Raw genomic sequence first — 27,273 nt, 5'->3', positions numbered from 1 at the left:
GTGTGTGTGTGTGTGTGTGTGTGTGTGTGTGTGTGTGTGTGTGTGTGTGTGTGTTTGGGGCCTTCGCCTCACTCCCACTTCTTCTTCTCTGGTTTCGATCGGTAGCCATGATCCTGATGGCGCGCCGCAGATCACGCCAATTAGCCGAAGCTCCCGAGGCGAAGCGGCGCCGGAGTCAGAGTCAGACGCCGCTCCGGTAATTGAAACGTGGCGTGGACCGCGGCGCTCTCCCTCAAATTAAATATGGAAACACGTGTACGCGTGAAGAAGAAGAGGAGAACGGTTGGTTTCCATCATGAAGACGCTCTGACTCGAGGATTAAAGCAGAAACTTTAGAGGAGGAGAATAAGAGTTTGTTTTTAAATGAAAGCGTCTCGATGCTCCAGTCGTGTGCGAACGTGAGAGAGTCAGAGAAGAAGAAGAAGGAGAAGAAGGAGCGATGGAATATCAAAGGTAACAAGAGAAGAAGAAGAAGATGGAGGTAATGCAACCTGCTGATAAACCAAACAAAGAAGAAGCGATTTCTCCTCTGCTCCTCATAACTATCATGTGAATGTTTTAAAATCTGACTCCTGGATTAAAACAGAAACTTTAAAGGAGGAGAATAAGAGTTTATTTTTAAATGAAAGCGTCTCGATGCTTCGGTCACAACTTGCTTCAGTCGTGTTAAATGTGAGAGAATCAGAGAAGAAGAAGAAGGAGGAGCGATGGAATATCAAAGGTAACAAGAGAAGAAGAAGATGGAGATAATGCAACCTGCCGATAAACCAAACAAAGAAGAAGAAGCAATTTCTCCTCTGCTCCTCATAACTATCATGTAAATGTTTTAAAATCTGACTCCTGGATTAAAACAGAAACTTTAAAGGAGGAGAATAAGAGTTTGTTTTTAAATGAAAGCGTCTCGATGCTTCAGTCGTGTGTGAACGTGAGAGAGTCAGAGAAGAAGAAGAAGAAGAAGAAGGAGCGATGGTATATCAAAGGTAATAAGAGAAGAAGAAGAAGAAGATGGAGGTCATGCAACCTGCTGATAAACCAAACAAAGAAGAAGAAGCGATTTCTCCTCTGCTCCTCATAACTATCATGTGAATGTTTTAAAATCTGACTCCTGGATTAAAACAGAAACTTTAAAGGAGGATAATAAGAGTTTGTTTTTAAATGAAAGTGTCTCGATGCTTCAGTCACAACTTGCTTCCGTCGTGTGTGAACGTGAGAGAGTCAGAGAAGAAGAAGAAGGAGGAGCGATGGAATATCAAAGGTAACAAGAGAAGAAGAAGAAGATGGAGATAATGCAACCTGCCGATAAACCAAACAAAGAAGAAGAAGAAGAAGGAGGAGCGATGGAATATCAAAGGTAATAAAAGAAGAAGAAGAAGAAGATGGAGGTAATGCAACCTGCTGATAAACCAAACAAAGAAGAAGAAGCGATTTCTCCTCTGCTCCTCATAACTATCATGTGAATGTTTTAAAATCTGACTCCTGGATTAAAACAGAAACTTTAAAGGAGAATAATAAGAGTTTATTTTTAAATGAAAGTGTCTCGATGCTTCGGTCACAATTTGCTTCAGTCGTGTTAAATGTGAGAGAGTCAGAGAAGAAGAAGAAGGAGGAGTGATGGAATATCAAAGGTAACAAGAGAAGAAGAAGAAGACGATGGAAGTAATGCAACCTGCCGATAAACCAAACAAAGAAGAAGAAGAAGAAGGAGGAGCGATGGAATATCAACGGTAATAAGAGAAGAAGAAGAAGAAGATGGAGATAATGCAACCTGCCGATAAACCAAACAAAGAAGAAGAAGAAGAAGGGAGTGAAACGTCTGCTCTCCGATTTCTCCTTTTAAAATATTTAATAATTGTGTATTTTTACGCTTTAGAGAGTTACACACATGTTGCATCATACTTGTGTGTTTTACTTCCTCCGAGGACGGTTGTGTTCCAGTTGTGTTTGTCTGTTTGTGATCAGGATTACACAAAAACTACTGGATGGATTCCCACGAAACCCAGTGGATAGAACCAACATGGTGAGATGGTTGCATGTGTGAAACTTTTCTCCACCTATTGTTGGTTCAGTTTAAAATATCAGAAAGTTTTAAAAGTAGAGATAGTACAGTAAGACTTAGTAAAAAGTTAGAAGTAGATTCCTCAGCTCCTCTTATCAGGAATTATAGAAATATGAAACTGGAGCTTCTGTTCTCCTGGTTTATCACCTAAGCTCTTTTCAAAGAACCTAATTATCTGAACTCTCCTCTCCTCCTCCTCTCTCCTCCTCTCTCCTCCTCTCTCCTCCTCTCTCTCTCCTCTTCTCCTCTCTCTCTCCTCCTCACCCGGTCTTGAGGTTCTCGATGGCCTCCTCCACTCCCTTCTGGTTGTTGCGGATCATGTACTGGTGCATGTTGGGGTAGTTGGAGCGGATGTTCTCCTCCGTGCTGCCGTTCGGCACCGTGCCGAAGCGCAGGGGGGGGTACTGCTCGTTCGGCTGCTGGAACTGCACCGGGAAAGAAAGGACAAGACGGAGGAGGAGGTGAGAGTGATGGAGGGAGGAGAGGTAAAGGAGAAAAGGGCGAGATACAAAGTCGTCCCTCTCAAAAGACTGAGGTCACTCGCTTGCGGCTTCTGAACAGAGGACGAGGACAAAACAGATTCTAAAGTGTCACAGCAGCAGGATTCAGAGAGAGAGAGAGAGAGAGAGGGAGAGAGAGGGAGAGAGAGAGAGAGAGAGAGAGAGAAAGAGAGAACACGTACAGTATTTCACCTTTTTCTTCAACTCAAGCTTTTCTGATGGAACGAGACGTTTGTAGTACGACCACATTTTTATATTTGCTGACTCGTCTGTTTCTGTTTCCTTTCCAAGATGATTTAACGCCTTTGAAGCTTTACATTATGAAAACGTCACCGTGGCAACAGCCTCCCACAGACGATCATCAGCTCTCTTCACCGGAAACGAGTTTCATTCATCTTCAGCCAATGAGCTCAGAGATCGGTCCTGATGTTCTGAGATGTTTTCAATTATTGGTTCATTCTTTAATCCTTTACAGAAACCACCTGTGTTTCTCTGGGTTCTCCATCTGGCCAACAACCTGTTCATCCCTCCATCCATCCCTCCACCCCTCCATCCATCCCTCCATCCATCCCTCCATCCCTCCATCCCTCCCTCCCCCTCCTACCTTCTTGTCTGACAGCCCTGACACCGTGTCGATGTACTCCTCCTGGATCATGAAGGCAGCCAGGTTGGCCGTGTAGGACGCCAGGAAGATGACAGCGAAGAAAGCCCAGACCAGCACCTGGTGGAGGAGGAGAAGGAGGAGGAGGAGGAGAGAGGAGGAGGAGGAGAGAGGAGGAGGAGGAGGAGAGAGGAGGAGGAGGAAGGTTAGTCCGACAGGTGAGCAGGTATAGAATAGATTTGTAGAATATCAAAACTCGATTTCTTTTTCTTAAGTCTGTGATAACGACCTCTTAGGAGTTTTAAATAGATCAGATCTTCATATCAGGACCTTAACATGAAGCTGTGTCTGAGGTGAAGGATCTGAAACCACTTTCTGCTGCTGGACACACACAAGTTCACCAGAAGCACAAATAAAAGAACCTTTGAAAGGATCAAGGACTTGGCCTAAAGAAACGTGGATATTAAAGAGTTCTGCACAACGCTGCATCGTTGACTTTCAGCCAAGAGGCGAGAACGAGAGTCGTGGATTAAAGTCTCAGAAATGTAAACTTTCAGTTCCTCCCTGTTTACGCCAAAACTTTATTTGCATAATTTTCTTAATGAACATTATGAAGACTGTGAACTCTTAGCTCTGGAAAGTGAACTACGGTTATAAGAATCTTCTCAGCGAGCGGGACAGGACAGGAGAGGTGAAGGACGGCCTCCTGGCCTCCACAGGCTCCCGGGGGGGGGGGGCCGTGTTAATCCTCTTTAAACTTTAATGTGTCACATCAATAATAGATGGTCGTGGGTTGTCCACAGGTGCATGCTGGGACGTCCCTGCCGACCCTGGGTCCTCGTACGCTGGTAAACTCAACAAGTAAATGTAGCTGATGATCGACCATTAAATATTCAAGTTGTGTTCTTGATGCTTGTCGTTGGCTCTGCATATTTCATAAAGTGAAGCTGCTGGACACAGATTTTTCTTAAAGACACACGAGTAGGGTTGCAAAATTCCGGGAATATTCAAAGTTGGAAACTTTCCATGGGAATTAACGGGAATTAACGGGAATATACGGGAATTAACGGGAATAAACGGGAATTAACGGGAATATACAGGAATTAACGGGAATAAACTGGAAATGTTGTGGGTAATTTATACTAACTGTATTTACCTTGTCATATACAGACATAAATATAAACATTTTATTGTGTCATAGGCTGATTTGAGCCCTGAGGAAACTTTGGGCACTTGACTATATGCTTCTGCATCGTTGTGTCATTCTTAACATAGGTCTTTGCACAGTATTTGCAAATGTACACAGCCTTTCCTTCTACATTGGATGGGGTGAAATGTCTCCACACATGAGAGAGTGCACGTGGCATTGTTCTGTAGAATAAGATGAGACAAAAGTTTGTAAAAAAACACTAATGCAATGCCAGAGATATAAATAGTTAGCCAAACAATTGGAATCGTTTTTATTGTTCAGCGTTTAATTTGCGTATTTTTTTTTTCAAAATTCCCAAAATTCCCAAGCTAAACTTCCCATGGAAAGTTTCCGGAAAGTTTCCGGAAATTTACCGGAAACTTTCCGCCCCTTTGCAACCCTACACACGAGTCTCTTGAATTCATTTCAAAATCTTCTGTGTCTGAATGAAAGATGATTTCCATGTGAATTCTGCTCAAGCTGCAGTTTGACCACAAACAGGAGAAGAGAAAAACCTGATCTATAAATGATCCTGTTTCCTCTCTGATCCTCCGAGCCTTTCAGCTAACGAGCTGCTCACATGATTGGAGCTGTTGTCAAAAGGGAAAAATAATAACTTGAGTTTCCCTCCCCCCCCGTGGTTTTTTTACTCTGAAGTCGAGAGGGCAAACTGCTTCAACTCGTTTCTCTTCTCAAGCCTGGAGTGCAGAGAGGAACAGCAGGTATTAAAAAGATCTCCGCGGTGAAACAAGTGACTGAACTCACACTGATTGCATCTGTAAAACTTGTTAGCTTTCTTTTTGTGTCTTTATTATTTAGTTCAGGGGGGGTTCAGTGTGTGTGGGTGTGTGTGTTTCTGTGTGTGTGTGTGTGTGTGTGTGTGTGTGTGTGTGTGTGAAAACACAGTGGGAATTAAAAAGTTGTTCCAATCAATTAACTCTTTACACAAACTAAAAATTAATGAGCTGCATAAAACAAGCGTTGAGTTGGTGAGTCAACAGATTCCTGGATGCAGTTATGTAAAAATGAAATATCATAAACCTGTTTTAATGTCTGAGGCAGGTGCCACTGCACAGGGGAAATTTATTTTTTAAATGTATTTAAATTTAAAGGAGAACAAATATTTTATGCAACTGAAACATCTGAAAATATCCGACACCTGGAGATATTCAAATAAAAGATCGAATTATTAATGTTCATTTGTTGTTTTACGTCTCCACCAGCCAATCACGTGACAGTTTACATCCACATCCGTCCAGACTCAAATAATACTGCACACAGTGAATAATACTGCATAAAAGATAAGGTATATATTGATATCATTACCCTGTTTTCACTTGTCTGTGTTTAATGTGTAAAGTGACTTAAAACTCACGGATGGATTTTCACTAAACTTGTTGAGTATCAGTTTATCTCCAGATTTTTCAATTTAGGAGCAAAGGTCAAATGCTTCTTCTAAGATCTCTCTGCAAATCATACAGGAAAATTCAAGTGCAGCTTAAAACTTCTGTGTTTGAGTGTCTCTGTAACATCGGAGTCGTGTGGACAGCGTCTGTTTCTGGATGAAAACACGGAGGTGAGGACGGAGGTAAGGACCACTGGGGGACTCGGGTGTTTACCATGATCTTGCTGGTGGTTCCTCTGGGATTCTCCACAGGAACAGAGTTGTTGAAGACCAGCGCCCACAGCAGCCACACCGACTTCCCGATGGTGAACTTGGATCCTCCCGACTCTGAGAGAGACAAGTTCAAGTTTTACACACGTGGTTAAAGCAGGAAGATGAAACCAGGCAACAAGCACCGGGATGAACATGAGAACATGTGCAGCTGCAGCACGTGGAACCAAACCAACACGTCCACATGTGAGGGTTTAACATCTCTGTTAAAAACCAAGGACATTAATCTGCTGATTTCAGGCTCTTCTTCGGTCCTCGGCTGCAGAGATTTTCTCTCGTTCAGACACTGGAACTTTGGCAAAGTCCGACACTGGCTCACGTCTGGTGTTTGATTTGGTTCCAGAGGAGCTGGATGTGAGTTCAGGGCTCGGCACACTCGTCCACTTGCTCCTCACGGACCACGGACCAGGCAGATGTTCAGAGTTAGTCCTAGCCTTACTCAGAGCAGATGGAGAGAATATTACCATCCTGCAGTGAAAGGACAGTTCAACTCTGTGCTGAAAAGATTCAGGGGAAATGAATCTATTACGACTAATAGCAGAATTAATTAAGCTAAAACAACGTAATTTAGTAAATTGAGGAGTAAATGGGCGAATGGGAAGAACTGTGAGCGACACTTAGTGAAACTCTGGTGGTCGTGCAGAGTTTCTAATCACCATGACGACTCTGGGAGGAAGCTGAGAGGAAACACAGACACAGGAAACACCTCGGTCACCGGGAATCGAACCAGCGAGGTCAACTAATCCTGATGGTTTCCCACGGTTATTGAAACCTGGAGCTGAAGAAACAAACTCTTCACTAAACTTGGATTCAGAACAATGAAGACAAAGCTCAGCAAAGGGTCTGAGTGTATTTGTAAAAGAACAGTTTTTCATTTTTATCATATTGACAAAAATGGCCGATTCCTCCATTTAGACTGAAATCTACACACGGCTCCTGAAAAGGGATCTGGCTACTTCCTGGAGCCTCTGTGTTTATTCTGTTGATTTCTATTGTCCTGATTGACCCGAGCCACTCGACCACACTGGGTCCCTCCGAGCAATCAACCAGCAGCCAATCAAGAGAATTCAGGGTAATGCGGCGGAGAAGAAAAGATTCCATTCCTCAACCAGCACAAAACATAAACATACAAAACCATAAAACAATGGAGAGTTATCAACCTGTTTATTAGAAATATGACGTCGATATAAAATGTTCTTATCCCTCAGAAGCTATAACCGGTTCGAGTTCATTTAAACATTTTGGGGTAATTAAGATAATAAATTAAGATGATTTGGATTCATATATATTTCTTTTGAGACCTGCAGCAGGTTATGAGCTTCTCCAGTTTCCAAAAGCTTAAAAAACAGATATTAAATAGTTTTATAAAGTCCTGGAAGAAACAAATTGAAAAACAAGATTAAAAAATGAAATGCAGATGTTTGCTAAATTAAAAATCTGTGATGAACAATCTTCAACGTGTCCCAACAAATCAGTTGAATTCAAACTGCGTCGACTTATTAGGAAACAATGAATAAGACGTTATGGTTATTTAGATGAATGAGGATGAAACAGTTCAATAAGAGACAAAGTGTAGAAACGTCTCCGTCCGTCTCACATGAGAGGAAGACTGTGGGTGTCGGGGGGGGGGGGGGGTCGCACTGATTGTTTTGACTTGTGTTGCGTCAAAAACAAAAAAAAACTCAAAGTGGGCCACTTTGCATAATTAGAGCAAAGTGCCGAGTCGTGGTAACGCTGTGAGACGAGCGGCGGCGGCTGATTGACGCTCGAGTGATTTGGTCTCTTACTCTTGGCGCTCTGCAGGCTGCGGTTGTATCCCACCGGGCTGAAGAACTCGAAGATGAAGACGGTGACAGCGACCACCGACAGGCACATCACAAACATCATCACCCACACCGCCGGGCTGTAGGGCTCTGCAACACACACACACAGAGACACACACACACACACACAAAGACACACAGACACACACAAGATCAGACAAAGTTTCAGAAGTTGTCATCTGTGAAGAACAACTTTGTTAAATGGAAAACATTCATCTGAAAGAAATATTTAATTCACAAACTGGTTGAAGTGAGAGTCTGTGATTGTTCATTTGTTCAGTTTTCACTGAAGACATTTCCTTACGGGTGTTTTCCAACCTGGAAGTGAACCAGGACGCCACACGTGTAACAAGTCAGTTCATCCGTTCACTGATTGGCTCTGAACCCGGCGCGGGTTGCCTAGCAACAGAAGTTGACACGTCTCCAACAGCGACTTGTGAACTGTCACCTCTCACTGTGAAAACCACATTTACATTCACCGAGCTGCAGCAACATCTCAAGTTCTTCTTCAGCTACAAAGATTATTCATGTTCTTATACCACAGAAAGTTGAGAATCCCCAACTTCTTTCACTAGAGTTGAATTCTTGTAAAGGTTCAAACGCCTCGTGAAGATGAAACAACATGTTTGTTGCATTAATATGATATGATATAATACAACAGCCTGAAGCAGAGAGAGCTGCAGGTCCACTGGAAACCAGCAGCATACTGGGAACACGCTGAGCTGCTGGTTTCAGAATCAGAAGTATTTTATTTTTTTTATTGCCAAGTACGTTCACACATACAAGGAATTTGCTCTGGTTATTGGTGCAAACAATGAACATAGAAAACATAAAAACGCAATAAATACAACATGCATAGGAGAGCAATAAAAAATGGGAAACCAGTATATATTTACTCACTGTTTACTTCTTATTTACTCACTTTTTACCAATATTTTACCAAGTTTATGTGAGATCTGTCACAAAGAGACGTTCTTGAACCAGGAGGAGGCGACACTCATGTTCGTATCCAGAAATATGGAGATAAAGGTTTGTGAGACAGCGGGAAATTACCTGAGAAACAGTTATTATTATTATTATTATTATTTCTATATTATATCACCATTACTATTATTATTATATATACTGTTGCTGCCATTATTACCATATATTGCTTTTATATTGGTATAATTACTATCATATATAAATACATATTATGTTATATTATATACTATATATACTGTACTATTCTTATATACTGTCTAACAATACCATTACCATCATATCATCAGTACTATTACCATCATCTTGCCACTGCACCTTATCTACCTATTTATCTTGTGTTTCTGTTTTTATTCTTTCTACCTCAATATTTTTAATTTTATTCTATTGTATTGTATTTTATTGTATTCAAATATACCGGCTGCTATGACAACTTAATTTCCCTTCGGGGATGAATAAAGTAATCTATCTATCTATCTATCTATCTTATTTACTTTTTTATTCAACTTGCTTTTGTTGTTAGTTTGCAGGATTGTGCACAAACTTGTGTGTAAAGATATTTTTTGGTTCATTCTGGTTCATTTATTCTGGTGGAGGCTTTGCGTTCAAGAATCCGTCTGGTTCCTTCACTTCACGATGAATCTGCTTCATCCTGAACACTGCAGGGGAAATAAATCTTTTGGTTTGAAAACAGGAGGACCTGGTTTCTGCCCATCACACCCGTCTAACTGCAGAGTGTTTTCTAAATTAATGATTTAGGATTTCCTGTCACCACCGACAGCAGAAGAAGCTTCAGCTGCAACACTAATAAAACACCAGCACCGGGCCGAGCTGCTGGATCCACTCATCAGCACCTTTGTCTCTTTTAGTGCGACCTGCAGAGAGAGAGTGTGAATCAGGCGGAGCTGTGAAGTGACGGCTCCTCAGATTCTGTTTCAGGCTTTCAGCTGCAGAGACGAGCAGGAATCTCACTGACGGGTTCATGAGCCTGAAAGGTGGAGCTGTCAATCAGAATCTCACACCTCATCCTGCTCAGGAGGAGTTCACAGGTGGAGAAGAATCTGTTTCTATCAGATCCTGGAGGAAAGTTGAACAGATTGATTTGTGCCTGATGAGAAATCCTTCAACATTTCTTTGGGATGTTTTGTGATGATACTGATGCTCAGAGTCTGTGCACGTTCTAATTTATAAAGTTGGTTTTAATTCATCTAGAGAGCAGTAATGAGGTGGACCTCAATGAATTGTAGTGACCGGAGCTAAAAGATCAAATTAATTATTCTACCAACCATTTACGATCTCACACGTGTGCCCCCTACAGGAAGTTTGAGGAACACATGTGGACTTTAGATGAAACATGTGAAACACTTGCATCGGTTGACTCCTTATCCGCTCATTTTCTTTTTCTATCAACAGTTGGAGTCTGTGTCTGATTCTGCTTCCCAGTAGAAACCCCGTGTGTTGGAGCTAATCCAGTCCCACACTGTGTTTCCCTGTGGTTCCATCAGAAGGATCTTGGCAGAGGAAGCGTGTGAACGATCACGTGACGCTCTGAGAACACTGAAGGTCACGTCGGGTTTGTCTCCTGCTGGCTGTTGATTCTACAGAGCCGTCAGTCTTCAGCTCAGATATGAGGAGCTTCGCTGAATCACTTCACCTGGTGTTCGGCTCCCAGTGGTTTGTCCTGAACCAGAGCAGATCTTTTAAAAACCACCAGGGAGAGTCAGAGGGAGACAACACATCTGGGATCTGGTCCTGGTGCAGATCCAGTGGAGCACAAGGGGTCGAGGTTAATGAGCTCTATATGTGCTCCTCCTCGGGGACCTTGAAGCTGCAGATGCTCCATAAAGTGATGGTTTAATTTTAATTATTCTGGCCAACATGTTCCCAGCAGGTTTGGAGATTCACACCAGTGACCACACGAAGAAAATCACCTTTTATTCCTGCTCACTGTGACTTTTAGAGCTCGTGCTTCTGCGTCTGCATATCGTTCAATTTTGAGAACCCATCTGATACCAGCACCTTTAAAAAATAACGTTATTTTAATATCCATACTTGTTGTTAACACACTAAACCAAGAGAAACACCAATTTCTTGAAACCATCAATACCTGAAGGTAGAAACACAAAGGTTTAGCTACTAGTGGTTAATTGCAAATCTTGCTGCTCGTCTCTGAGGCGCTAACGATGCTAACGTGCTAACGGCTGCTCTGTCTGTCTCGTCTCTGTCTCTTGTCCCTCATCACAGTTTTACAGTGAGACAGCAGAGGAAGGATCATATAAATGCTTGTGTCCTGATTCTTCCAACTTCTCAGTGTCTGCTGAATATTAATCACTGCAGCAAGAGCAGAGAAAAGCATCAAACAAAAATCACAGGACAGTGAGGTTTCTTAGATCTTTGGAGTCGTCTAACAAAACCAACCAGATATCTTCCATCGATAAGAGGAAGATCTACTTCCTGTTAACACACCTGGCCCGTGTTACTGAACAGTCATGTGACATCGACTGAGATCATTTCTGATTCAGAGCTCGTTGTTCTTTAAAACATTCTTTATAGAACTGAAATGTATGGAAGAAGCCTTGAAGCTCTTCTGTTGAAATACAAAAACTCTCCCTCACACACAGAGTTATTAACATGGCAGCACACGGATCCGTCCTGGAGTCGCTGAGAGCTGGAGCTTCGCCTGCAGGAAGACGGGATCCAAGGTGAAAGCGGAGCTCAGGGTTCTGCTTTGAAAGAACAGCGATCACACACCAGCACTAAGTCAACAAACAGGAGCTTCTCTCTTTTGTTCCTCTGCAAAACGCTGAGTGGGGAATCTTCTCAGAGGCTTTAGACAAACTCCAAGGTCAGAGAAGCTCCTTCAAAAATGAAGAATAGATTCATTCTGCAAAGAAAATGTTGTAATATAACAATGATGTTTTAATGAATACACCGTTCAGTCCGAGACTTGTATAAGCCGTGCATCACAGGGATTTTACTTTTCTCTCGTCTTGGATTTTGAGACATTTGCTTGATAGGAATGAAAACTCACTTATGTATTTTTATGCATTTAAAGTTCAGGTGCTTTTATTCGACCTCAGACTTTCTCCAGGTTGCAGTCGACCTGCAGGGGTTTTTCCACATTTAATTTAATTCCATATTTTTGTTTCCACTGAAGAAGAGTCTCGAGGGCAGAGACGGACCAGACAGATTCATCAAGCGTCTGTCGAGCGGCGGGAGAAGTTAAATGTCACAGAATATAAAGTGTGGAGATAAAAAAAAAAGACCAAACATAATCAAACCGTCACAGGAAACGTTTCAGAACCTGAAGCTGATGAGAATGGGACAGAAAACCTGAAGGAATCCGGTCTCAAGAGACTTTAGTAGGAAAACTGATGATTGTCTTTAAAGGACAGTTTATGGTGTTTATGTTTTATAAATTCTTTATAAAATGATATCACATATTTATCTGTATCTGTGCCTGATTCTGAGATGATGATATTTTTCCAGAGTTTGGGTCAAAGAGTCTCAAACCACTTTGATTTCCTCACTTGATCGTTTCTCTTCATCCACTCGTACTTTTCTCAGGCTGTGTTTATCTAAGTCTTTTCCCAGAACACCCAGATAACGTACACACACACACACACACACACACACACACACACACACACACACACAGGCACGGCTACAGTCGGCCCTGTGGTCCGGCGCTCTTTAGATAAACTGGTCTTAGGAGTTCGGCGTCTCCGACCGAGCGTGGCGTGTTGGAGATTGTGTTCTAAACCTCCTGTGACAGACGGAGAGATGTACTCTCTGCTGCTGAAAGAGATCCCCGGAGATCAGGAGCGAGAGATGAAGTCTGCGAAGGAAAATTAACCGAGAGTCGAGTCTCCCGGAGAAAATGTGTCTTAAAAAGAAATCAATTCCATTAAATACGAGAAGATCCAGGGAATCATCTTTAATCGCAGCTGCTGCAGCTGAGTTTGAGGAGGATTTTCTGGCAAGAAAATGATTTATTAACAAGAAATAAATTATCATTGTTCTTGGGAAGAAAAAGAAAAAGGACTTAATTATTTTTCTTAGACGAAAATCACGTCTGTTTATAGACAAAGTGAGACGCATCTTTATATACAGTTAATGTGTCTGTACGTTAGATATGAAGCTACAGCCAGCAGGGGGCTAGCTACATATTTATCTGTGAACATAATTATTTTATGATTCCTCAACTCACACATTCAAACCTTAAAGTCAAGAGATGGTTTTAACGTCCGTCTGGAGAAAGTTCGTCACTTGGGATCCGATCGAGTTCACGAAGACTAAACGATGTTGGTTTAATTACGTTTGAGTTCACAGACGATGTTTGTGTGTCGGAGTCGGGAGGAGACAATACGCTGCAGATCCAAGAAGAGAGATTTAAGAGATATATTAATCCTTAAGGCTCCGTGTTAATATTGTGACATGACCCACGATACTGTCTCTTGGACGTGAACTCGCAGTCTGAGTCGGTTCAACAGGTCGTTTGTCTCGGTTTGTTTCTGAAGCCGAGTCCGAGTCCGAGCTGTTTCCACAGGTTCACATCCCAGATGGAGGATCTGAAACGGAGCTCTGTGCTAACGAGTCTGTGTGGTTGAGTTAGCGTCTCATCTGCACAAAACACACACACACACACAGACAAACACACACACGCTCAGATTTAAACAAATGAACACATCTGAAGTATCTCTCTCTTTCCCTCTCTCATGTTTTATCCCTCTCCCTCTGTCTCTCTTCTTCTCATCTCTCCATCTCTTCCTGCTAGAAGACGTGTGGAGTTAATCTAAGAGGATTAGTAAATTAAGAGGCAGCGTCTCAGCGGAGGCCGACTCTGACTGAGACACGTTCTTCCTTTGGAAACATAAGAAAAGAAAAGAGTCGGAGCAACGACGCTGTGAGAGACTGTTATTCTGCAGCTTTGCTTTGAGATGTGAAACCACGAGTGTGAACTTCTACAAGTGGGAGACAAGAGCGAGTCGGGACTGAAGTTCACTTACATAACACAGGATCGTTTACAGCACTGGGTTATGTAAGATATCAGGCTGCTGTCGTACATTAGTCCCTCGTGTTCTCCTCAGATCAGACGAGGAAGATCCAGACTCATTCACACCTGGTTGGGTTCAGACCTTAAGACACGCCCACGTCAGACGCCGTGTACAAACCAATCAGAGTCAGGTACAGGTAGACTCCGCCCACGTAGGTGATGACCACAGGACGTTTGTCAGACTAAGTTCTTTGTTCCCTAAATTACAACGTGAAACCAAAACTAACAGATCAGATGAAAATATGTTTTTCTGGCTCTGGCTGAAAAGTGAACAAACTTTTAGTTTGGTTTGTTTTTTGTTGTTTGCACCAAAACCTGTGAGAAGAAAATAACTTCACAACGATGATAAAAGACAAATTCCCCCTTTGGCTTCTTTAAAAACTCAAACACAGAGAGTAGGACACGGGAAGAGAAGAGAACGTAAATACACAAAGTATTTTACATCTGAATCAAACGCACCTCCACTTGTGACCTGATCTAAATCAACGTGTATATGTTGATATTTCATTTAATGACTCATTATAAAGCTTATGTTGCACTTTGGACATTTTGAACCTCACAGTGTCTTTATAGAGAAGTGTTTTTAAATCTCTTTCTTAATGTGTGATGCAGTATCATTTGATATTTTAAAGATAATAGACTTACACATCAGGTTTTTCTCTTAGTGCAACATGTAAATGATCCAAGGTTTTCAGATTCAACTCATGAGCTGCAGATATGATGTCAAGTTTTACTTTTGTTTCTCAGTTCCTCCTCTGCTGAGTTCATCTCTGATTCAATACACAATGTAAACCTCAGATTGTGTGTTTCTCACAGTGCGACACCCTGTGGATCGGGGGGGGGGGGGTTGCCTGTGGAAACGTGTGAACTCACCGAGGAAAGCCGACGGCGACACGGTGCCGTTGCTACGGGAAACCATGACGCTGATGCCGGTCTCCACAAAGGGAACGGAGAACTCCACGACCTCCGACCTCTCCTCGTTGATGGTGAGCGAGCCGATGGCCATGTCGGCCCGGTTGGACACCACCTGGAAAACAGGACGTCTGAGGTTAGAGCGGTCGGGGGGGGGAGTCAGGGAAGTTAAAGCAGAAAGGAGAGAAAGCAGTTGTTAAGAAGTCAGGAGCAAAAACCCTGAAGAAGAATCTTCTGAACCGGGCTGTGGCGCCTGCAGCTGTAACGAGGCCCCGGGGGTCAGAAGGTGAAGGAGCCCGGTCGTGTTCCACCTGAAGGAACCTGAGGTTTCTCCTCTGTCCCCCAGGGGGCCGGGGGGGTGAGAGGAGCTGGCTCCTGACCAGCAGTTCATTACTCTGAGTCCTGGCCGGGTCCCAGACGTCTGTGAGAGACACAGAGCTCAGCGTCCTCTCGCCACCGAGGCGCCGGGCTCCAGACTCTGAGAGTCACAATCCTTTAAAGTCACTTTCCTCTGGATGTCTCCGGCGCTCACGGGAACATGGTGGCGTCTCCGTGCTGCAGAGTCACCGCCTGTCAGTCACACAGAGCGTCCTGCAGAGGACGCCGGGGAGGACGGAGACTGAAGCTGAACCAAGATGAGACGGTCTGGTCTGGAGAGGCGTTCGGGGATCGGTGGGAAACTCCAGCTTCGAACATCACGCTGCGTTCAGGCGCCATTACCTCTTTGACAGTTTGTCACTGAAGCGCAATGCATCCTGGGAAAGTCTGACCTTGTTTCCTGATGCCTTTTCAGTGAGACAGGCCCTGGACTGTGAGACACATGTGTTTGTGTTTCCTGTTGCTGAGGTGAAGGTGAACCTGTGTCTGGACAAGCAGCAACAGAATCCTTTTATCAGCCTCCAGGAAGTTAATCTCTGGACCTTCGTGGATTAGTCGTCGTCTTAAAACAACAGAGTTTGTCTCTGGAGACAAAACAGATTAAAACTCAAAAGTGGAAAAACAGCATTCGAGGTCAGGAAGTTATGAACGTGGCAGAAACTGATAACAGTGAGAATATTTACTCCATTTTCTATGTGATCATTTCATTTTTATAGAATCTATTTCATTTCCAATCTTATTTTATTTTAAACGTCCACAAGTTCTCTTGTTTACCTCTTTTCTTTTATCATCTGCTGCTGTAACAGGAGAATCAATAAATCTGATTTGATCTTATCTTGTGAACCAGTTAATGTCCCAGTGTGTTTAACTGGAGTTTAACTGGATCAATGAACAACACAGCAGATACTAAACCAGTCTGATCATCAGTGGAACTTCACACTTATAGGATCGCATCAACATTCATTCATTTATATACTTTTCCTCGGTAATAAAGTGAATATTGTATAACGTTCACGCTTTGATATGAGATATTGAAGTTGTGAGAGTTGCTTCTTCTGGTGCATCACCATGAAATGACGTCATAACTTAATTACATAACATAATTAAAAAACAACTTCATGTTCCCGCTGATGGACGACCCGCCCGGGCAAGTGTGGAGTCTTTGAATATCACACGATTATTCTTATCCTAATGGATCACGGGAACCAAACCATAATGTAATCATAAAATTAATAGGAATTAATGGCTGATGTAAGGCGTAGAGAGGGGGGGGGGGCTGGGGGGCTGGGGGAGAAAACAGCTTCTCTGGAAAAAACGTGACAAACTTTTAGAGTCGATTATTTGTCTCTGAAGACTTTAGAAACAGCTTGTTTGAATATTTCTGGTCATTTTTCAGTTTTCGGAGATGTGTTTTAAATCTGAAGGACGTGTAGTTGGAGACTTTTTTCCAGCTACACTATGAGGAGGAGAGTATCTACAGTAGAAGACGAGTCCTGAAGTCAACACCTGCGACACCTAGTCTGAGTCATCACCGCTCTGCAGACGTCATATCAGGAGAAATGTGAATGGATCAGGAAACGACTGATTCAGACTCGTTCATGTGACGAAGGACAAACGGACAAAAGCTGAATGTGCTGTGAAGGTTTGAGGTTTTTCAATGGACGCAGATGAAGAGTGAGGAAGTGGGACTCACTGTCTGTGACCTCGGTGAAATCCACCGGATGTGAAGAGATCAGAACACAAGAGAAAAACCAGCTCATGGTAGAAACGGTTTAAATAAAGAAAACCAGGTAAAGAGACAGGAGACGAGATTAAAGAGCCTAATGAGTCACAAGCGGGGGGGCAGAACAACATCAGCACCACCAGCAGACAGTGACACTGCAACACAAACACACACAGACACACACATTGTTTCACACAGTGCATGTGACCCCGTTGATCCTTTAAAGATGGATTTATAAAAGACACATTTAAATGTTCAAGAAGTGAGGAGACAAAAACATCTTCACTGTAAAAGTCTGAAAGTTTAAGACCACACACACACACAGACACACACACACACACACACACACACGCACACACACACGCACACACACACACACTGTGATAATTTGCATTCCCTGTCTAAATCCATGTTAAACCACCTTGATTAATCCAGCCACCAGAGGGAGATTGGCATAATGGAAACAGAGAGTGTCTGGCAACACACAGACCCACACAGACCCACACAGACCCACACAGACACACACACTTGTGTACAAGCAGAGCCTGTGCTGTGGTCCCTCTCTCAGTTTCTCCAGCACTAATCTTCCCGACAGCCGGGCTCCTCTCTCTCTCCTCTTCCTCTTCCTCTTCCTCTTCCTCGGGTCCAATCCTCTCGCTGGGTCGCGTTTTAAAGGATTTGAGGAAAGGATGAAAAACGATTTCACGGGAGCAGCAGAATCAAAACCCATTTTTTGTAAACACTACAAAAGACCAGGTGGGGGGGGTGGGTGGTGGGGTGGGGAATAAGAAAAACAACCATGGAGCTGTACAGGGAAAATGGAGAATTTAAAACACAGCTACACTCTCTGACAGACACACAAACACGGGGTCACGGTGTGTGTTTGTGATTCCAGCTGCTGAACTTTAGAACAAACTCCCAGAGCAAACGCACACTGTCGACTTCTCTCGACACACAACTGAGTGTTCAGCTTTGCCCTCTCACCCGTGTCGCTGTCACTCGCTGGGATGTTTGTTTGTTTGCTGTGAGTTCTGAGCTGGTTCTAAACGTTCCACTGAGATTCACCACAGCAAATCAAATATTACTGATGGAAAATACACAAAGAGGGAAAAACGTTTTCCTTAGAAATCAGCTCATCGGTCAAATGGTTAATTTTTACATTTGTAAAAGTATAAATCAGTTTGTGAAGCTCCAGGTTTCAGCCTAATGAAACTGTGGGTAACCATGGCAACTGGTCACCACGAGTAAACTTTGATTCATGGGCAACAATTTGTGTAAAGGGACCAAAATATGAGAGCAATGACCGACTGCTAGAAAGAGACTGGACTCACTTCAGCAGCTGCAATCATTTTAAATGTTCAATTATAAATATAAATTTGTACATCTTCTTCTACTTCTACCTGCTCAATCGCAATAACCCAAATGTAATAACTCGTATTGTCTTTGTCTGACAGGTTTTTCTATTCATATTCTTAATTAGTGTCATATTTCCACATATTTGGACCCTTTGTCTTATATTTGCCTGTTAATTAAAAACAACTACCTGTAACCGAACCACATCAAAGTAAAGACACTTAACTATAAGGTGATTATATAAAATCATTCAGAGTGTTAAATTTAAAACTTTTTCTGAGTTTATATAATCCTCACGGATTCTGAGTCAAAATTACACTTTGAAAAGTGATAATATTTTAACTCTTTAACAGTGATAAATATTTGACAGCCTTGGTGTTATTTTATGACACCACATAAGTGCACCTTTAACTCTAAATTGTGTTAATCCCTTTCACTATGAGAGTTAATTTTTCACATCCATAGTGTTATTTTATGACTCATTAAAGTGTATTTTTAACATTAAAATGAGACCCAGGCTCAGTCTCACACCTGTCTTGATAAAGAGAGCCGAGGGATTTTGTTATGGTTTATTGGGTGCAGAGATCTGTGGTTAAGCTCCTCCCATATTTTATGATCAACTCCACCTGAAGTGAATCTAACTCAGTCACAGGTGTTAACATTTAACTCGCTTGAGAGCTTTTTTAACACTAGTGGTGTTAAAACAACTCCGAAATCAACACCCACCAACTCAAAAATATTAACGCTGAAATAACAACACTACAGATTTTACTGTTATACAATTAGACTTAAAAAGGTTTTTAAAGAACGTTAAGGACAAGTTCCAATTAGCTTGTTGCTTGTTTTATGTGTCTGTTGTGTTTTTAAGTGTTTTTAAGTGTTTTTAAGCTGCAGAGACATGGTCGTTATTATAATTATGATTTGAATATGACAGCCTCACCTCTCCGACCATGCCGTTCCACTCGCCGTCGATGTTCTTCCCGTGGCGCCCGTTGGTCACCAGGTACAAGTCGTAGCTGAAGCCCACGATCTTGGCCAGGCGCTTCAGCACGTCGATGCAGAATCCTTTGCAGCAGTGCTTCATGGGCCCGGCGCTGTCCACCACCAGGCTGCACACAGGGGGGGGGGTGGGGACAACACAAACACATGTGACAGCTCGTTGTGAGGGGCGGAGACATTTCATCCAGGACGCTGTGACCCCCGACCGGCTGCTTGGCGGTCGGAGAGATTGAAAACGAAGCCGAGTGTCGCCGAGGGAGAAAGTAAACCAGCAGACAAGCAGCTGAGGAGGAGGAGGAGGAGGAGGAAGAGGAGGAGGAGGAGGAGGAGGAGGAGGAAGAGGAGGAGGAGGAGGAGCAGGACACCGAGGGAGGAAGGGATGAATTATTGGCGATTATTATCTTGGACTGCCACACCCCCCTCCTCCAACCATTGAACATTTGAACATTCGTACATTTGCACTGACTGTCACTTTGTTTTCATACTGTATTATCCCGCCTATAGTGTATTCATATTTATATATATTTATATTTGTATCCTGCTCATAGTGTCTTCATCGTCCCATATCTTACAATTCCTGTTAATACTGTTATATTCCATATATATTTCTACTGTACAGATCCTATTTATTAGATTTTGCACAATACTCTGCACTTTACTGCCTTTTTTTTGCACTTCTGGTTAGACGCTAAACTGCATTTCGTTGCATATGTACTTGTACTGTGCAATAACAATAAAGTTGAATGTAATCTAATCTGATCTAATTCTGTTTTGTGCAGCGGGACGACGGCTGAAAGAGACAAAACTCTGCTGAAGATGATTCCCGTTTCCTCAGAGACGAATCCAGCAAACCCTTCAGTGCGTTTATTCAGGGACCGGCTGAGTGTCCTCTATCAGGTCCTCATCCCGAGTGCTGGTCTGATTGTCTCTGAAGCACTTAGCTGCGATTCTGCTCCGAAGCATCAAGAACATCGGACAAATTATAACTGAGCAGAAAGTAGAAAGAGGAGGTGAGATGTGTCAGGTGTCACAGAGGAGTTATATATTCAGAAAATAACCAGACTCGGATTGAGCAACCGTTGAATAAAGACGTATTCTGACCTCAGCTACATGATGTTTGAATTTTAAAGAAGTCACCGACCTGGTTTACAGCAGAGTCGTGTTAATAAAAACAACAAAACCATATAAAGAACTTGAATTAAGTTAAATGAATGTTTATTCTGTCAAATAAAGCATCTCTTTATAATGATTTTGTGAAGTTATCAGGCTTCGCTCTTTAACATGTCAAAGGGAATATTATTGGAAACACTAAAATCAAAATAATGTCTAAACTAAAACTGAAATCGATTAAAGTGATTTAAATCTGTTGAAGCAACGTTGGATCAGTGGAAGTTGCTTTAAACTAGACATATATTATATATTGTTATTGACGTATATTAACTGATACGGGAACAATTACAAATGAAGGTTTATTTACACATGAAGCAAGTTTCTGTCATTAATAAGCTTTTACTTCTGCTTTGGTCTCCACCAGCGAAATGGCTCCAGTGTGATAAATAGCTTGTTGCTAATGTTATTAACCCCGACATTTATAAAATTGCTATTGCTTTAAACATTAAGTCATTAAATTCATTGTCATTGGTAAAATAGCTTATCGATTATACTTGTTTCACCAATATTACTTCATAGAGATAAGGTCGTCCAGCCTTTTGTTCCCCTTGTCTCTATTAAATCGTTCGGGCAGTTACTTGTAAACGATCTTTTTTAAAACCCCAAAGCTCATTACGTTTGATGGGATGTTAGAAACCTGACATTTATAAAGTGTGACATGTTGTAATGTGGCTCTAATCTGAGATGTGAAGCAGTAAAACACTATTAGGTTCAGGTCCCCGGGTTCCGCCCCAGTGATTTTATACGTGTTCCTTTTCAGCTCCGAACAAACCAACCGTGAGATTGTGGAGAAAATAAAAAGCTCAACTGTCTTATCCACTGTACTGAAGTAACAGGAGAGGAAGTAATCTGTGTAAAGACAGAAAATCAATTAGGAAAGAGACAAATACGAGAGAGGAGAAGATCCTTCACGGGAGAAACCACCGGGGTCAGAGCAGGTTTATGAACAAGAGGAGAAACTTCTCCTCCTGCCGATAAAAGTGATGGAGGAGGAACTCGTTATCGTCCCATTGGCCGGGTCAGGAGCCGGGTGGAGGGAGGCTTATCAGGGACACACACACAGACAGACACACACAGACACACACAGACACACACACACAGACACACACTCACGTTCCTGCTTTCTTTGGGTTCATGTATGAATATGCAACTTGCTGTAAATCACATTAAATCCTTTCACATTTGCTGTGATTCTTAATGTTTCTATTGATTTTGCTGCTGTTTACAATCCGGATTGATTAAAAGACAAAGAACCTTCTTTTCCTTTTGTGGTTTTAATGAACAGTTGAACTTGTTCTGTGATGTGTTTCCTCGTGACTCCCAGTGAATCTACAGCTGCTGTGATGCAGCTGAATCTTCCTCTGCGGGATAATGAGGTTACTTTGTGAAGTTTTAATCTATTGCTCCCAGAAGGAAAGTCTTAGTTTAAGTCTGCTCGGTGCACACAGCACACGAGATGCTAAAGATTTACTGTCTCCTTCTCCGTGGCTCGGCCAGACACTTCACTCTTACACGTGATCAGAGCCTGGAGAACTTTTGGTTTCAGTCCGTCCGAGGTTCCTACCGACGGTTTAGAGAAAATAACGATTGAGAGGAAGAAACGAGACGTCCAGATCTGAAATCACTTGTTAAAAAGTAAACACGCTCAAAGTGCTTCGGTCCAACTCGGACAGAAAAACGAGGCGTCAATATAATTTTGTTCAACAATAAATAAACCTGCAGGTCAGCATCTCCTCTCTCCCTTAAAAATAAAAACCTAGAAATTAGTACATAAAGCATTAAGAACTCAAAAGGCACTTCTGGCAAGAGTGAGTGTTATAATATGGGAAATATATTGAAGTGTGTATTTACAGACGTCAGTATTCATGATTGAAAATCAACAATTACTATATATTATATCACCTCAATATTAACAGCTATGTACCACTTCAGATTGTCCAAACATTTCCTTGTTCTTTCATTCTCATATTCATACAGACGACACTGGTCTTCAAATATATAACAGGCTATCTACATTTAATTGTAAAATACAATATTATAAAGTTAGAGGGGAAAGCAGCATTGAAGTCAGCAAGCGTTCTATTGTATTCCCTTAAGAGATGTAGGTAATTGTTTTAAAAATAATTTTATACACATTAACTTCTCTCAGTGAGTCGAGTCTGACCTGAAGGAGAAAGTGGAATTTCCCTTTTATAACCATAATGGGAACTTTGGTTAAATATCCTCATATGCAAAAGGATTTAATTGTTTTAAGAGCGAGGATTGAATTGAATTAGTTAAATTTGGAAGATTCTACCTGCTACATTCTGATATTAGAGGCTTCCTCCAGCTGTGTGTGACCTCCAGAGGTGGCGGGGGGGTTACCTGGAGTTGACGGGCATGCGGCAGGGCACCGAGTCCCGGATGCAGGAGCTGGTTCCCGGGTCGGCCGGCTCCACGATGACGAAGGGCCTCTCCTCCAGCGTGACCACTCGCAGGTGCTGGGCGTCGTCCAGCGGCTTCAGGAAGGAGCCGTACCGGGACCAGGGGTGGTACCGCAGCCGCAGGTGTCCGTTCTCCCACCAGCCGACCTGGAAACACACCGGACACGTCAGCTGCTCGGCTCGCTGGCCGCGGGTCGCCCAGGTCAGGCCCGAGTCCCAGACCCGGTCTACATACCACACAGGGAAGGATGGATCCACGCCCGTTTGCCAGATCTGGGCCACAAGTGAGCCACAGAAATACAGAACCACAACCAAAGGCTCCAGGTAGTTTGGAGCCATATTCACCTTTCACCACGTCCAATTTGTTTGGGCCATAAGAAAACCAGAAGTGTGCTCTGCCTTTTAGGTATTAATCTATTAGATTAGATTAGATTAGATTTCTTTATTTATCCACACAACGGGGAAATTCACTTGTTACAGCAAAAAAGAGAAAAACAGAATTTAAATAACAGTGCCGAAGCAACAATAAAAAAGAAAGATCAAAATATATACACTACTAAACCACACATAATGAGAGTAAAAATATACAGAAAACAAAAACAAAAAACAACCTGCAAAACAGACACTGTGCAAAAGCAGGTACTTGGGAGAAAGTGGAGTGATGTAAGTGTTATTGTAATGAAAACAAAAGTATTATAAGTAATATTGCAACAGTAGTGACCATGATACAGAAAAAATAATTAAAAGTAAGTGACCATAATATAAATAATACTACAAGATAGTATAAAGGAAAATATAAATATTGCAATGTTACCATTATAAGTGACCATGATATAAATATAGATGTAAAGTGTTCAATATTATTAATAATAATTAATAGTTATTACATTACATTACATTTCATTTAGCTGACGCTTTTATCCAAAGCGACTCACAATAAGTGCATCAACCGCGAGGGTACAAACCAAGAACAACAAGGATCAAGAAAGTACAATTTCTTCAAAAAAAGGAAAACTACAAAATGCTATAAGTGCCATTCAAGTGCTACTTGCTTATTCAAGGTGTAGTCGGAAGTTATTATAATTATCAATCCTTTTCTAATATTTTCTCCACACCTGCTCACCTGCTGAATAAAGGGGTTTGTTTCTTTTGGTCTTGAGTTCAAACATCATGATATCAATGCTCTGGTTCTGACACCTCGACCTTCCATAGTAACACCTTCACTTCAGAAGGATTCTCTGTAATATTACAACAGGCTCCAGTTTCATCTTGTTACATGACGCTGACCTCCTGTGTGTGTGTAGAGACTCGAGGGACAACGTCACAAATCACAGAATAACACGGACTTGACACCTGGGAGGACAAGTTGGTAAAGTGTGTCCCACGTGGACCACATGTCCCACAGGTTCTGTCCATGGACTTATCATCCTCCACAGCTCTGAGCTTCATCCTGCTTGTTTCAAACCAGAGAGCTGAGTGGAGGACGTCGTGGGTTGTGAGAGGAAATGTAACACAACCGTGAAGTGTGTCTCTGCCTGAGTTGTGTTGTGCGACGAGATAATTAATTTTCAAGTGCAAGATGGTGTTTTGAAGACGAGACATTTACAGCGTCACCTATCTGTGCAAACAAATCTGTTCTCATGCAGTGGATGTTACCGGATGGAAGTGAAACCACAACACAACCAACGTGTCGGCATATTTTATCATATTATAGATGCGTTGACATATATTTACACGTCATGTGCATACGAGCAAGTCTCCAGTCGATCTCCGATGCTACGAGCACAACAGCAAACAGCAAATATCACAAACTAAACTTCAGTAGTTGTATAACCATCAGATTTAATGATTTCAGGGAGTTTTTCATCCTCTTTAACTCGAATATAAATGTATATCTTGTTTATATTACTTGATGAGAAGTATATGATCTTATTTTCTCGCCCCTGAGTGTAAACAGCAAGAGGCTAAAGTCATGTGACCTGCCCGGTATCACTGAGCGCCACCTGGCAGCGACGAGGTGCAAATATTTAGTCACAACTAATCTCCTCCAAACAGATGTTGAACCTGGATCCAGCTTTTCCTCCATGGGAGAGACACTTCCCATCATGCACTGGGAGCACACACGTCCTCATAGACACAAAACGACAGATAAACACATAATGGTCTATGTTGTACAAGCTGAAGGGGGGGGGGGCACAGAGAAACATAGAAAATGAACAGATAGAATGTTCAGCAGCAGCAGCACGTCCACATCCTGCAGCTTCAACACATCGACACCAGAGAAGAGAGAGAAACACCAGGTCCAGGTCTGTGTGTGTGTGTGTGTGTGTGTCTGTGTGTGTCTGTGTCTGTGTGTGTGTGTGTGTGTGTGTGTGTCTGTGTCTGTTCCCTCGTCTCTCGTCCTCCCTGCTGCACTCTCATTAATACACAAGCAGTCCGTTACACAACGTGATCATTTGCTCATTTGTTCTGCAGCTCAGCCCTCCAACATGTTTTACATTAACTAGTAAATGCTCTCACACACACACACACACACACACACACACACACACACACACACACACACACACACAAACACACACACACAGAGGCTGAATCCCTGAATCAGAGCATGATTTGGTATTTTGTGATTCTCTGTTTCCATGGAGCTCACACAGACCTCCAGTCTTTCATCAAAATGTTGTGAGACTCAATGAAAGCAGCAACATTAGAAATCATGTTCACAGACACTGGTGAGAGCAAAGAAGACCACAGGGTGAAGACCACTGGGTGAAGATCACCGGGTGAAGACCACGGGGTGAAGACCACTTGGTGAAGACCACGGGGTGAAGACCACTTGGTGAAGACCACGGGGTGAAGACCACGGGGTGAAGACCACGGGGTGAAGACCACCGGGTGAAGACCACGGGGTGAAGACCACGGGGTGAAGACCATAGGGTGAAGACCACCGGGTGAAGACCACTGGGTGAAGACCATAGGGTGAAGACCACCGGTTGAAGACCACTGGGTGAAGATCACCGGGTGAAGACCACGGGGTGAAGACCACTGGGTGAAGACCATAGGGTGAAGACCACCGGTTGAAGACCACTGGGTGAAGATCACCGGGTGAAGACCACGGGGTGAAGACCACGGGGTGAAGACCATAGGGTGAAGACCACCGGGTGAAGACCACTGGGTGAAGATCACCGGGTGAAGATCACCGGGTGAAGACCACGGGGTGAAGACCACTTGGTGAAGACCACGGGGTGAAGACCACGGGGTGAAGACCACGGGGTGAAGACCACCGGGTGAAGACCATAGGGTGAAGACCACCGGTTGAAGACCACTGGGTGAAGATCACCGGGTGAAGACCACGGGGTGAAGACCACGGGGTGAAGACCATAGGGTGAAGACCACCGGGTGAAGACCACGGGGTGAAAGACCACTGGGTGAAGACCACCGGTTGAAGACCACGGGGTGAAGACCACGGGGGGAAGACCACGGGGTGAAGACCACCAGGTGAAGACCACAGGGTGAAGACCACGGGGTGAAGACCACTGGGTGAAGACCACCGGGTGAAGACCACGGGGTGAAGACCACGGGGTGAAGACCACCAGGTGAAGACCACGGGGTGAAGACCACTGGGTGAAGACCATAGGGTGAAGACCACAGGGTGAAGACCACCGGGTGAAGACCACCGGGTGAAGACCACGGGGTGAAGACCACGGGGTGAAGACCACTGGGTGAAGACCACCGGGTGAAGACCATAGGGTGAAGACCACCGGGTGAAGACCACGGGGTGAAGACCACTGGGTGAAGACCACGGGGTGAAGACCACCGGGTGAAGACCACGGGGTGAAGACCACCGGATGAAGACCACCGGGTGAAGACCACGGGGTGAAGACCACCGGATGAAGACCATAGGGTGAAGACCACCGGGTGAAGACCACGGGGTGAAGACCACTGGGTGAAGACCACGGGGTGAAGACCACCGGGTGAAGACCACGGGGTGAAGACCACCGGATGAAGACCACCGGGTGAAGACCACCAGGTGAAGACCACCGGATGAAGACCATAGTCAAACACGAGGTTGGGAACCCAGACTAACATCTTGGGATCACAGGCTCCAAGCTGAGGAGAAGCAAGGGGAAGCCAGGCAGAGACCCTCAGCAGGGGGTCCCCGGTGGGGGTCCCTCCTGCGCTCACATCGACCAACAACAGTCTCTATAGAGACGTTTATTGATCGTCCTGCGAACATGTGACAGGAAGAGAAAAGCTCCAGAAACACAAAGATGTATTTTTGCCGTTACATCGGAGACGTGAATGAGTCAAAACCACTTCACTCTCCATGTGTCCATCGCTGACATTTCCATGACAATCAATAGTGTGGATCGACACTGGGACCTGCTGCCCCCCCCCCCCTCCTGTCAATCATCTGACACCGACGACCACAAC

The 27,273-nt window shown here is 43.3% G+C and overlaps 1 protein-coding gene across 1 annotated transcript in view; it reads right to left on the bottom strand.

The window, feature by feature from the left end:
* grin2da (glutamate receptor, ionotropic, N-methyl D-aspartate 2D, a) overlaps positions 1–27,273 on the bottom strand; it is a 91,645-nt gene that overhangs the window by 19,535 nt on the left and 44,837 nt on the right. The window contains exons 7-13 of the mRNA XM_061092494.1: positions 22,781–22,986; positions 19,188–19,356; positions 14,755–14,908; positions 7,809–7,934; positions 5,966–6,078; positions 3,161–3,277; positions 2,321–2,481 (exon numbers count right to left, since the gene is read on the bottom strand). Of these exons, the coding sequence (XP_060948477.1) occupies positions 2,321–2,481; positions 3,161–3,277; positions 5,966–6,078; positions 7,809–7,934; positions 14,755–14,908; positions 19,188–19,356; positions 22,781–22,986 (1,046 nt within the window). The remainder of the gene's footprint in view (positions 1–2,320; positions 2,482–3,160; positions 3,278–5,965; positions 6,079–7,808; positions 7,935–14,754; positions 14,909–19,187; positions 19,357–22,780; positions 22,987–27,273) is intronic.

Source organism: Limanda limanda, chromosome 19 (genome assembly GCF_963576545.1).
Source record: "Limanda limanda chromosome 19, fLimLim1.1, whole genome shotgun sequence".
Classification (NCBI taxonomy): Eukaryota; Metazoa; Chordata; class Actinopteri; order Pleuronectiformes; family Pleuronectidae; genus Limanda; species Limanda limanda.
This window is presented reverse-complemented; position numbering and strand designations above follow the sequence as displayed.